Source organism: Sceloporus undulatus, chromosome 6 (assembly GCF_019175285.1).
Source record: "Sceloporus undulatus isolate JIND9_A2432 ecotype Alabama chromosome 6, SceUnd_v1.1, whole genome shotgun sequence".
Classification (NCBI taxonomy): Eukaryota; Metazoa; Chordata; class Lepidosauria; order Squamata; family Phrynosomatidae; genus Sceloporus; species Sceloporus undulatus.
The window spans coordinates 107309448-107321797 of NC_056527.1; the positions used below are offsets into that span (position 1 = coordinate 107309448).

The 12350-nt window shown below is 41.0% G+C and overlaps 1 protein-coding gene across 4 annotated transcripts; it reads right to left on the reverse strand.

Moving 5' to 3' along the window:
• Nucleotides 1-31: 31 nt before the first annotated feature.
• On the reverse strand, nucleotides 32-8355 carry LOC121934833 (sulfotransferase 2B1-like). Of its 4 annotated transcripts, none has more exons than XM_042475717.1 (7): nucleotides 8171-8355; nucleotides 7766-7930; nucleotides 5838-6046; nucleotides 4847-4973; nucleotides 3413-3507; nucleotides 3157-3273; nucleotides 32-1162 (listed from the first exon to the last, which is right to left on the reverse strand). In XM_042475717.1, exons 2-7 carry the CDS (start codon nucleotides 7908-7910, stop codon nucleotides 1085-1087), a joined length of 771 nt encoding a protein of 256 aa, XP_042331651.1. In that variant the 5' UTR covers nucleotides 7911-7930; nucleotides 8171-8355; the 3' UTR covers nucleotides 32-1084. The 4 variants fall into 4 exon arrangements, with proteins under 4 accessions (XP_042331651.1, XP_042331650.1, XP_042331653.1 ...); XM_042475716.1 differs by having other exon boundaries at nucleotides 3093-3273; nucleotides 8171-8353; XM_042475719.1 differs by lacking the exon at nucleotides 7766-7930 and having other exon boundaries at nucleotides 3093-3273; nucleotides 8126-8354.
• Nucleotides 8356-12350: the final 3995 nt, after the last annotated feature.

Genomic DNA, 12350 nt, shown 5'->3' on the forward strand with positions numbered 1-12350 from the left:
ACTGAGGTCCTTGGGAGATACTATACTTATGAATTGGCATTGATGTGTTTGCACGATTAGGGTAAGTCTAAATTATTAAAAGGCAAACTGTTTTAATGGTTACAGTTCTTTCTCTCTCACACACATGCACAGAGGTCTGTGACTATGAGGGAAAAGATTTGATTTCCAAGGATATTCCCAGATAGCAAGTTCCTTCCAAATGCAGACAGAGTTTGCAAATGTTACATTTTTGGACTAATGTTTTGAACTTGTAGTCTGAAAAAAATAAGTCTACTTGTTCCCATATTAAATCATACTTAAGGATATTGAAATTAAATTTAGAGCCAACACAAAATATTCAGTTTTATTGAGGATGCATCCCCTGTATCTTTGGGGGAGCCATGACAATTAAAACTAGTTTTAAAATAATTTTCCATTATTTTAGTACAATAGTTCAAGTCTGTGTTGCCCTTTGTTACATCTAAAACAATTGCACCATCTGCTGGACAGCCAGGAGAGCTATTTCTATTTTATTTATTTGTTTGGGAGGAAAGATTTTGAAACCAGTTGCCAATGGAGACATTTTTTTTACATCCACAAAAGAAGAGTTAGAAAACATTATTACCTTCCATGCATTCTGTGGTGAGCTCCTTGCATGAAGAAAACTAGGATGTAAAGGGGACAACTAAACCAATGCTTTCTCCCTGACAGGGTTGAAAATTTGTATTTTCTGCATGCAGGCAGACAGTTTTGTGAGTGTGGCAAGGCAACATGTAAACCTAGAACATCAGCAGCATCATTACCAGATCCTGATATAAAGTCTTCCCAAATCATTCTACTGATTGTACAAAGTGGCCATGTGGCTTGTGAGTTCAGAGCTTCTACTAGTGGTCCTCAATGAACCTGTATTGATATCTGGGATTCCAACATTGTTGGAGAAAGGATCAGGGACTATTGGGTTGAAGTCATATGGTCCTCCAAGCAAAAACTGGTGTGTGATGTAAAACAGAACCTTAAGCACAAACACTTCCCTCTCCAAAATATTAAGATTCCCAGTAGATTTTTCTTTGGAGTTCATCCCAGGGAAATTTGATCTCCACATCTTTCATCTTTTCCTGGTATAAACACTGGAATGCAGCAGTTTGCTCTGAGGTGAAATGATTTCTCCAGTCCCCAGAAATCCCTGCAGAGTGTGAAGAAAGTGTGAGAGTGAAGAAAAGACACCATATTTTACGTACATTTTCAGACAGGGATGAACAACTTGCAACAGTCAGGCGGTAATTCTTTGTCTCTGACCCTTGCTACAGGTAGCAACACATCCAGAAAGCAGATGCTGAAAAGTCTCTCTGTTGATTTTTTTTTAAAAATTAATTTAATTTTGCTGCAGTGTGGGGGCTATGGACCACAAAGGCTGTTGTGGGAGCCACCTGTCACTTGCATTTTGCCCAACCATGTTTTAGAGTAAGATTGGGAAACTTCTTCTATCTCAAGGGAACGTCTCTATTTTGGATCATTGTTGTTGCTGTTGTCTTTACAATTATTATTGGTAGTGGTGGTGGTAATAGTAGTAGTATACTATTATTACTATTTCTTACCCATAGGAAACACCAGTTAAAAGACCACACAAATAAAATGTCAGCTAGGTAACAGTTATCAGCCTTGTTTGACTAACTGAACTAAATGTCCTCCAAAGGACCTGAATGTTTGCGGCGGACTATATGGGAGAAGGCAGTACCATAGCTAATCTGGACCCAAACCAAGTAGAGTTTAAAAGTTAACAACCAACACTTTGTATCTTGACTAAGTGGCACCCAGTGGGGTAATTTTAATATCTTTAAATGTATTTATTACGGTCAGTCGCCAATACAAAGACAACAGCAAGGAAATAGCTCAAACAAGGGTTGTCATATACTGGGAGGGATAATATTATACATCAAATTTTATCAATAATTCAAAACCTAGATAAATTCTAAAAACTGCATAATAGAAAACCATTCAAATAATAAAATCATTAAAATTAAGATTAAGACACCATCCTGCGCCAGCAAACTATTGCACTAACGCAAAAAACTTGCCACCTTGGCTGTAATCTCTGACCGCTGGTCAGCCAAGAGGTAATCAATATAAAATGTGTCAGATTTGCCTGGTATTTTTTGTAAAACTGGGGCTATAAAACAACGCTGAAGATGACGGTAAAAGGTACAATACAATAAGACTTGCCCCACTGTTTCTGCCTCCCCAGACCCGCAAGAGCATAGGCATTCACAAAGTGGTTTGTTATTGTATCTTCCCTTGAGTAAAGCCGATGGAAGTACATTAAATTTGGCCAGAGGAAAGGCTTTCCTATACTTTGGATTTGTTAAATTGTTCAGATATGCTGCTAGGACAAAACCTCTCCCACTATCTTTAAAAGTTGAATTTAAGGAAGCTACATTTATATGATTTTGTAACTCAAAGTCCCAGATATGCTGGCGAATATTCCCTTTGGCTTTTGTATAACCTATGGCAAGAATAACAGCTTGTGAGAAACCCAGGGATTGCACTTTTTCCTCAACTATTGTTTTCCATCTTGACTGGAATATATCACTGAGAGTCAAGGGGGCTAGACCTTTTAGCCAAAAATCTAACTTATATATCCATATTTGCAATTCAATAGAAATTATGCCCTTTTCCAACCTAAGAAAAACATTTGGCACACAACCTGGGAGGCTGAGAATAGTTCTCAGAAATCTTGTTTGAACAGTTTCCAAGGCTGCAATATTTTTAAACACACACACTTGTGCTCCAAATAACATTTGGGAAATTGTAATATCAGAGTAATACAGGGAGGCTACACTGAATGGTGGGGAAGGCTAAAGTAAATGGTTGGGGCCAAAAAATACCAGCATCTTTTACCATACAGCCTCAAGAGAGTACCTAAACCTGTAGAAGGAAAGAAACTTGCAAAAGTTAGGAAACCACCTAACAATATTGTATCATGGAAGGAAATAGCCATATGTGGACAGAGGATTCGATTTGGGTCCCATGGCCCAGAAGTTGTTGCCCAGCCATGTTTTAGAAGATCACTGAACTACAAATATTCCCCAAAATATTTCCCCTGTTTTCAGCATTACCTTTTCTGAGAAAGGGGCTAATACTTTGGTTCATCACATCATTAGGAACAAGGCTATAATTCACCATCTTGTTGCCCTTCATTGATTCAAAGGAAGCGTTTTTCACAACAGAATCAACAGCAGATGCGTCTAAGTCCTTGCCTAGGAATTGACAGATGCGACGAACACTGCCCTGTAGGTCCTGAAAAGATAGGATACATACCACAGATCAGATTTGGATTGCCTGTGCTTGATAATAGAATAGGAGGGCATGTAGGTCTGAGTTGGGGTAGCAGAGATTGAAAAGAAGACCCAAAAAATGTCATTTTTAAATTATTCACCTTCAGTAATTCATCATAGGTTAGAAGGAGAAAGTTTGTCCGTTCTTTGTAAGCCAACCAGCTCTTGACATGATCAAACCAAGTGCCAAAGAGAACTGAAATAAACAGATGAAAAGTGGGACACATACCGTTTTTGTTTTTAAAAGGACTTATTTGAGATTAAATAAAATTATGTTAAGATTACAATCATACTTCCTTGGGAGCAAGCCCCATTGACCTCAGTGAAATGTACTGTCAAGTAAACATGCAGACGATTGTGCTTTAACCATGTACACAAATTTCAACTAAAAGACTGGAGCGTGTCCAAAGGAGGGCGACTAAAATGGTGAAAGGTCTGGAAACCTTGCCCTATGAGGAACGACTCAGGGAGCTGGGGATGTTTAGCCTGGAGAAGAGAAGGTTAAGAGGTGATATGATAGCCCTGTTTAAATATGTGAAAGGATGTCATATTGAGGAGGGAGGAAGCTTGTTTTCTGCTGCTCCAGAGAACAGGACCCGGAACAATGGATGCTAGTTACAGGAAAAGAGATTCCACCTCAACATTAGGAAGAACTTCCTGACAGTAAGGGCTGTTCGACAGTGGAACAAACTTCCTCGGAGTGTAGTGGATTCTCCTTCCTTGGAGGTCTTTAAACAGAGGCTGGATGGCCATCTGTTGGGGATGCTTTGATTTGGATTTCCTGCATGGCAGAATGGGGTTGGACTGGATGGCCCTTGCGGTCTCTTCCAACTCTATTATTCTATGATTCTATGATTCTAATGAAAGAGAGAGACTGAAAGGTGCTGAAATATAATCTAACTGAATCTATTTTTAACTGCTAGCAGCTCACAGCAGATTGTTGGAGCAGATTTAACATCAAAAGAGTACAAATATTTAGCACAAAGAACTGATGCTATGCTTGATCTGCTACCATAATTTGATTGGTTCCAGGTCAGGCATATCTGACCCACAAGCAATGAGAAAGGATCAATCCTATTTATCAATTGTGTTTTTCACTTCCTTTAGGTCAGCAGCATGGCTTCCTAAGAAATTAAGAGCATGGGCAAGTTTCACTTGAATTATAGCATCAATGATTTGTTAAACAAGTGAAAGAAAAGAAATATGAATAGCATGAACTGGATAGGAGAATGGATATGTGGAGGAGGTAGGATGCCATGTTGGATTAAAGGGGTGGAAATATCACAGCGCATTGACAATTTTTGGCACTATCTGCCAAACCAGAGGTAGGGAATTGTTGCCACCCCCTCCAAATGTTTTAGACTACACTCCCATAATACTTTATCCTTGGCTGTCCTGGCTGGGGCTTCTGGGAAATGAAGTCTGATATATTAGAAGGGCCAAATGTTTGCCACTTCTTGCATGAAACAATAGAAAACCCTCCTCCTGTTTTTAGAGAATTCTTGACTCTCAGTTTCAGGCCTCTATCCACATACTTTTTCCTGCAGAAAACATCTCTAGGAATTCTCCAAAATCCTCCTTGTAGTCCAGAAACGATGACATCTTGGCATAATAATAGAGTGATACACAGACATCTCTTGGGTCACGGATGGTATAAATGGCCTAGAAGAGAAGTTTGACAGGTAATAGATCAGAATTTGGGAAGGTGCATTTTGGCAGCTGCAGAAACCAAAATCTCCAAGTTGGGTGCTGTTATTAATTGGCATTAAGTTGGCTTTGATGTATGGAGACTATGATTGAGAGATGTACAAGATACATTGTTATTAATAGCCCTCCTCAGGTCTTAACAAATTCAGGGCCATGGCTTCCTTGATTCAGTCTATGCACTTGTAATGCACTTCCTCTTTTCCTACTGCCTACCCCCTTACAGAGCTTTATCATCTTTTAAATGAGTGATGTCATCACATTATATGTCCAAAGTATGATAGTCTCAGTTTAGTCATTTTGGCTTCTAGAGAGAATTCAGGCTCGATTTGCTCTTCGACCCATTTATTGATCTTTTTAGCAGTCTACGTTATCTACAGAACTCTTTTCCTGTGCTATATTTCAGACTAATTGTTTCTCTTCCTATCATCTTTCTTTGCTGTCCACCTTTCACAACCATATATAGAAATCGAAAATACTATGGCGCTGGGCAGCATAGCCTTTGTACATAGTGTGCAAAGGAGAATTCTGGGGAATTCTGGGAATCATGGCCCCAAGGAGAAACTCTTCCAGGCTCTGGATGGAGAAATTCTGTGCCCACGGTTCTTCTCATGCTATGAGGCAAACTTTCTTAGGAATGCGCCAAGCATTGCCAGGGAGACAAAAATGATTCCACTTCCCAAGCTTCATGTTCTTGAGGTCAGGAGGGAAAAGCTGATTTGTACATTTGTGCTCTGCTCTGTGCACTGATAGCTTTCTTAACAGTAACAGCGGTGTTAAAACCCTTTTTACCACCATCACCCATGCAAGTCACAGAATCACCTTGGCCTGTGAGGTGAAGAAAGATTCTGGAAAGATGGATGGTGGCAAATGAGAGCTTATAAGACGGGGGCAGGGCCGGTCCTCCAGGTATTTAGCTGCTGTGTTCTGTTCAAGCCAAGGAACACGCTCCCAGGAAGGTATCGACCGGGACAGTGTAGGGTCCCCATCACTGTGGATCAGGGTGAGGATTTCTTGCATCCAGGTTGTTCCTAAAAGAGAGGGACATGAGTAAAACCTTCTCCCAGAATCTGCAAGGTGCCATAAAGGGCACAATAATGATGAGGAACTATGACCAACCTCTGTATGCTGTTAGACTGCAGCTCCCATTAACCCTAACAAGCATAGCCAATGATGGTGGAAGGATCATGGGAGTTGAAGTCCATAACATGTAGAGAGTGACCACCCTGGATCTTCAAGCAGGATTTTGGAAAGCTGAGAACATGCATGCAAGTCACATCCCATCTCAAGACAAGGCACCTCTGGCTATATCATTGTAGTAGGGAAGCTGTGGCCCCCAATGCTTCCTTTTTTAGACCCCAAGACCTCCAGCCGTCCCCAAGTCTCCAGGCCTACCCCATTAAAAAAAACATATGAAAAGTAATCATACAAACTGCCACCAGAATGTGACATTTTGGCATAATTTTACACTTTCAACATTTTCATCCTAATGAAAATGGCTGATTTTCATTACCTGGAACACTGCAGTGGTGTGTGTGAAAAATTATTTATTTAAATTTTATTTAAATTTTTAAAAAGTTAAAAATTTATTCCAACTTTCTCTCAGCATAGGACCCAAGGCAGCTCACAAGAAATTTTAAACAAAGTACAGGTAAAACTGATCAGTACGAGAGAGAGAAAAACTAAAAATCAAAACAAATGCACATTTAAGCAAAAACGCAACTTTAAATCACATTTAAAGCATTATAAGAAAGACAAAAGCTGGGCACACCCCATTACAAGCCCCTTCTGCCACATGAATTGAGAGCCACAGGCCCGCCTAGATTAAAAGGGAGTTTACTCTGCACATTTTGCTCCGCTCTTGTCCTAATAGTGAGATGCATAGTCAAGTTCAACAGGTAATGCTTTTTGCAGCTTCTCTAGAATTTACACCACTTGAATTTCTGTCTTTCACACCCTTGTTAAAATGAAAAAATTGCCAAATTGTATTTCCCAGAACAAGGGTGAGGAATCTCCATCCCAGTCCAGCCTCACATATACTGGAATTTTGGTGCCCATCCTTTTTCCCTTAGCCCTACTCATCACTGGCTTCTCTGAAACTAATTTCAGCTCTCAGGTTGAAAGAGGTTCTATACCCTTCCTCTAGAGATCAATAAAAGATATTTAATACAGGTATGCCTCAGTTAATGAAATAGATGTGTCCCTGGGCATTACTCTTTTATCAGAAAATTTGGTATGAGAAATGGGAATGACATGGAAAGAAAAGGCATAGGTTCCGATAGCACAAAAATAAAAACCAGTTCAACCTGATTCAGCAGATGCCTGATTCAAAACTAACCATATGGACAAGTGAAATGAAACTACCAGGTCAGGTAAGCCTTGCCTTAGCAGGTCAGGTAAGTAAACAAAAATATTTGGCATCTTCTGGTGACTACTTGAAAGCTTCTAAAATACAACCAGGGGTTTCTTTTTCTTTTTCCAGCCTCTACTTTTCTTAAGATTTGCATTTACATTGCCAGATTTAAAGATTATGCTTGTTAACCTGCAGACAAGGCGAGCTAACCTGCTTTCCTCTGCTAAAAAAAAGGCCCATCTTGACAGAGACCAAGGAAGAAAAGGGGACTGGGTGGGCATAAAAGGACTATGCAAAAATGATCAGAGGCTTTGTTAAGTGTGGTATACGTTTACATTTTTGCCAATTTTCAAACGCCATAGAGAATGGGATAGGGGGATATGCCCAACTAGCTTACCAGATTTGGGGTACGTGAGGTTGAAGACATCACTGTCTCGAACCCGGAAGCTCTGGTGGGCGTATTGAATGCTGTCTTCACTGTGCACAAGGGCAGGAAGGGTTATTCCACCGTACTCTATGGAACGTGTGACCTTTCTGGCCATGGCCTTCTGTGAGCAGTGAACTAAGAGGAAGAAAACGATGTCAACTGGTGTATGAATTGGCTTTAAAGTTCCTAGGAAGGAAGCCCTCACTTGGGATAAAGTAGGGGAAAAGATCTCAGGAATAGGATGGAGGGTCAGTGAAGTGAGAGAAATTGGGAAACAGGGAATTCATCCAAGGTAGGGAAGAAGAGCTTCAGTTATCATTCCTTACATACCTCATTCATTCATTCACTTTCTCAGTAAGATGATAAACCTCTTACCGTGTGCTTCTTCCCTTTTTCAGGCCCAGGATCCTCATAAAACCTGCTTTAAAAAAAAAATCCCCTCCCCTGTTTGATTCTCCTGAGCTGCCTTTTCTGGCCCCTTTTCTTGGCTCTTTGTAGTACGGTCTGTGTCAGAGAGGGAAATCCAGGCAACACTCTGAAGGGATACACAAAAGGCGACTTTGTTCTTTGTGGGATAGGGGGAGGATGGGGAAATGAACTAGCATGGAAAAATCAAGGTCAAATATCTGGAGATGGACAGCTTGCTACTTCCCACCCGGCACAAAATAAAAATAACAAATACATATTTGAAGGGTATGACCTCACTCGGCAAGAGCAGTTCACCTTGTCCACATGCCATTTCCTTCTGTCCCTGTGCAATCATGGAATGGAGAGCATTCTTTGCTTAGCTGAGAATTAGTTATTTTTTTGTCCTCAAGTGGATGGAGAAAATAAGAGCAGCGGTGGTGTCTGCCCAACTGATATTTCTACATTCAAAACTCACAAGCCAAAGGATACTGAATAAAATATATATATATATTTATTTTTTTAAAAAAAATCCCACAAGCCAAACACCTTACCAGAGATGTGCCAGATGAGCAGAACAAGACCAGGTCCAGGATGTTTTTGTCTTTATCATCTCCAGCCACAGAAATCATCCAAGGAAGATGTCGATGTATATTAGTGCTTCAAGAAGCAGTAAAAGGCAGAGAAGCTGGGGGCAAGTAATAAAGTTGGCAACTCTCATGTTTAATTTGCCAGGGCTTGTTTCCACGCTAGGCAACACAGGAATTCTGATTTCTGTCATTCAGTCGGATTATATAAGTGACTGACATGTGTGAAGAAGGCTTTACAGATTACAGAAGAGGAATCACTCAACTTCTGCTTAAATATGTTCCACGGTGGTGAACTCAACACCACCTTAAGCCATTGGTTCCACTGTTGAATACCTCCTGTCATTTGGAGGTTTCTCGCAGTGTTCATCCCAAATCTGCTTCCCTCTGTTTCCAGACCTGTGGCTGTAGTCCTGACATCTTGAACAACAGGAAAAGAAGGAAAAACCTGCTTCATCGTGTACATGACAGCCTTTCAGATATTTAAAAGACAGTTATCATGTTCCCAGACCTTTGATGTTCTTTTCTCCAGCCTTAACATACCCATATCTTCAAGACATTACAGTACTCACAAGCTTTGGTTTTCACATCCTTCACCATCTTCTCTGGCACCACATAGCTTGGAAATGTGGCTGGTAGATGCTGGAAGTTGTCACCCCAAAAAAAAATTACTTTTCCAAGTTCTCTTCTGGTCATACTCCAGTTTGCCAGTATTCTTCTCAAAACATGGGGCATGATGGAACAGAATAGAGTGGAACTCTTACTTCTGACCTCTGTTCTGTCCTGTTAATGCAGCCTCAGCGAGTGCATTAGTTCTATAAAGAGCTGCATCACACTGCTGGCTCATGTCAGCTTGTGATCTACAAAGACACTTGGAACCTTTTCATGTGTCCTGTTGCCAAGTTGGTTCTTTCCCCCATTCTGTACTTCCACCTTTGATGTGGGACTTTAATATTTCCCATTGCTTGATCTATACGTGTAGCAGAATCCAGGTTAGGAGTAACCTGGCAGAATCAGCAAGATGGTGAAACAAACTCTTCCAGCTGACACTGCACAGGGGGAATTATTTTTTTCAAAGCTCTTTTTTTCCCAAAGCTTTTTTATTTGTGTCAAACACCACTAAATTCCCTGCAAGAAGAAGACTAGCAGACTGGGCTGCAATGATGGTACTGATGTGCCATTGATTGTTATTTGCAGGGAACACACCAGACAGTGCAACGATGGGCAACACACAGCCTATAAACCACATGTAGGTCCCCTACCTATTTTGGCACCTGCTACACCCATCTGGAAAAAACTTAGTAAAATGGAGGAGGACAAATTTGCCCCTCCTGAAAGCTAATTCTTCGATAAAACAAGACACATAACCTTTTTAATGTTACATTTTGACCCCAAATGGTTTTTTGCATAAACAGAAGTTCACTTTTGGCTACTTCCAATTTCTTTTTGGGGTGGTAGATTCAGCCCATTGCAATCTTATGGGGATGAACATTGGCCTTAGATACTGGGAACATGCCCACATATGATCTTAAAAAATATTTATGGGAGAATGCTTGTTCTGCCTCAGTGTATTATATGTTGCAAAAGTCCATTCTGCTATCTCAGAATCCCACCAAATTATTCTGTATGTGTAGATAAAATCAGACCAGACCAGACCAGACAGCCAGTAGTGCACACACACCCCAACTGTCTCGATTTAGCAGAGACAGTCTGGATTAATCCTCCATCCTACGACTTTTTCAGATGCTTTTAAAATGTCCTAGTTTTTTTCTCCTCCTTCCACTTTCCCCCTCAGTTTACTTCAGTTGCTGCATAGTAAGTTCAAAGTACACAAGTAGTTTACACTACAACTAACTCAGCAGCAAGCAAGAAGGAGAGGAGGTGGAATCTTTCACATACCAGTAGGCTCCCTATCCTAATGTATGCATCCTTCCACATTAGTAACTTTTGCCATGTTGACCTCATTCTAACTTTGCTTGGCCACATGTCCCCTTTTGAAATGTTGGAGGGCATGTCTTTGCTTGAGATCCAGTGTGTTGTAGTGGTTTGAGCACTGGATTATGACTCTGGAAATCTGGGTTCAATTCCCATTCAGCCATGGACTCCCACTGGGTTACTTTGAGCAAGTCATACACTCTCAGCTCCAGAACAACCTGTTGTAAGATTGCTTTGGAGTCATCATAAGTTGGAAACAACTTGAAGGCACACAGCAACAACATCTGTTAACAGACGATGAACCAGTCATTTTAGCAATTTGTAATAACTGTTATGATTGATATCGATTATATTTGTAAATTGTATTTTCTATTTTATTATGATGTAATCCTGTCCTGATCTGTAGGGAGAGGCGGGAAATAAAAATAAAATTATTATTATTATTATTATTATTATTATTATTATTATTATTATTATTATTATTATTATCTGTCTCTGGAAGCAAAATATCTTGAGCTGGTCCAAAATATGTTGAATGACCAAGCAATACGATACTGAATGACATCCATGCACACATGGGCAGTTCATGCTGGAACCATCAACTCCAAACCAACCTAACTAAATAATTCTCTCTGGTTTTTCCTGCTACGTCTGCAAACACACATTTGTGTGTGTGTGCTTTCAAGTTGCCTGTCGACTTATGGCAAAGCCATGAATTTCATAGGGTTTTCTTAGGTAAGGAATACTCAGAGGTGATTTTGCCAGTTCCTTCTTCTGAAATGTAGCCTATAGCACCCAGTATTCACCTGCAGTTTCATATCCAATTAGTAACCACAGCTGACCCTGTTCAGCTTTCATGATCAGATGGGATCTGGCGCCTTTAGGTTATTTAGGCCTGCCATACATCCACATGCATGAAAGAACTAGAAATGATTCTGTGTGGCTGTACAGGCTGCCCCAAAGGGGGGGAGGTCTGTGCCACCCCTTTTCGCGCTGGATTGGGGCCAGGGCAGCCTCACCAGCAGCCCTATCGCCCCAATCCGGCATTTTTCTGGACCACGGAGATGCCGTTTCTCCATGGCCCGGAAAAGGGGTGTCCTTGGTGCTTCATGCCCCCGGACACCCAGGCGCTAAAGAGGAGAAGGGGAGGCCCCTTTCTTCTCTGCATCGTTGGCGCACCCAAAGGGATCTCCAAAATGGAGCTCCTTTTCATGCTGCTGATAAGGCACAATGAGTGCCCTCCAGTGGCATGGTGACGTGTCCTGTGTGATGCACCGTTTGGACGTGTTGTACAGGACACATCATGGATGCGTGCCCCATGTGGGCGGGGCTGCGCAATCATGGCCGTGCCCACACATGCTAGGGTTCGGTAGCATGTAGTTACTGCGAGCTTCCGAACACTAGTATTGGCGGCGTCGGCCCTAAAATGCAAAGATATACAACTCAGCACAAAAGTTAGAATAATAAAAGCCATCATATTCCCTATTACCATGTATGGATGTGAGAGCTGGACAGTTAAGAAAGATGATAGGAAGAAAATCAATTCATTTGAGATGTGGTTCTGGAGAAGAGTGCTGAGAATCCCATTGACAGCCAAAAGGACAAACAAATGGGTCCTAGAGCTGATT

Bases quoted from the DNA above. Each gene is read 5' to 3' on its own strand.
- LOC121934833 (XM_042475716.1), bottom strand. From the start codon at position 7,910: ATGGCCAGAAAGGTCACACGTTCCATAGAGTACGGTGGAATAACCCTT. The intron at 4,974-5,837 runs GTGATTCTGTGA...CTTCTCTTCTAG, and splicing joins TCTTCACCTCACAGGCCAAG to GCCATTTATACCATCCGTGA. The intron at 3,274-3,412 runs GTGAATAATTTA...CTATCTTTTCAG, and splicing joins CCTATGATGAATTACTGAAG to GACCTACAGGGCAGTGTTCG.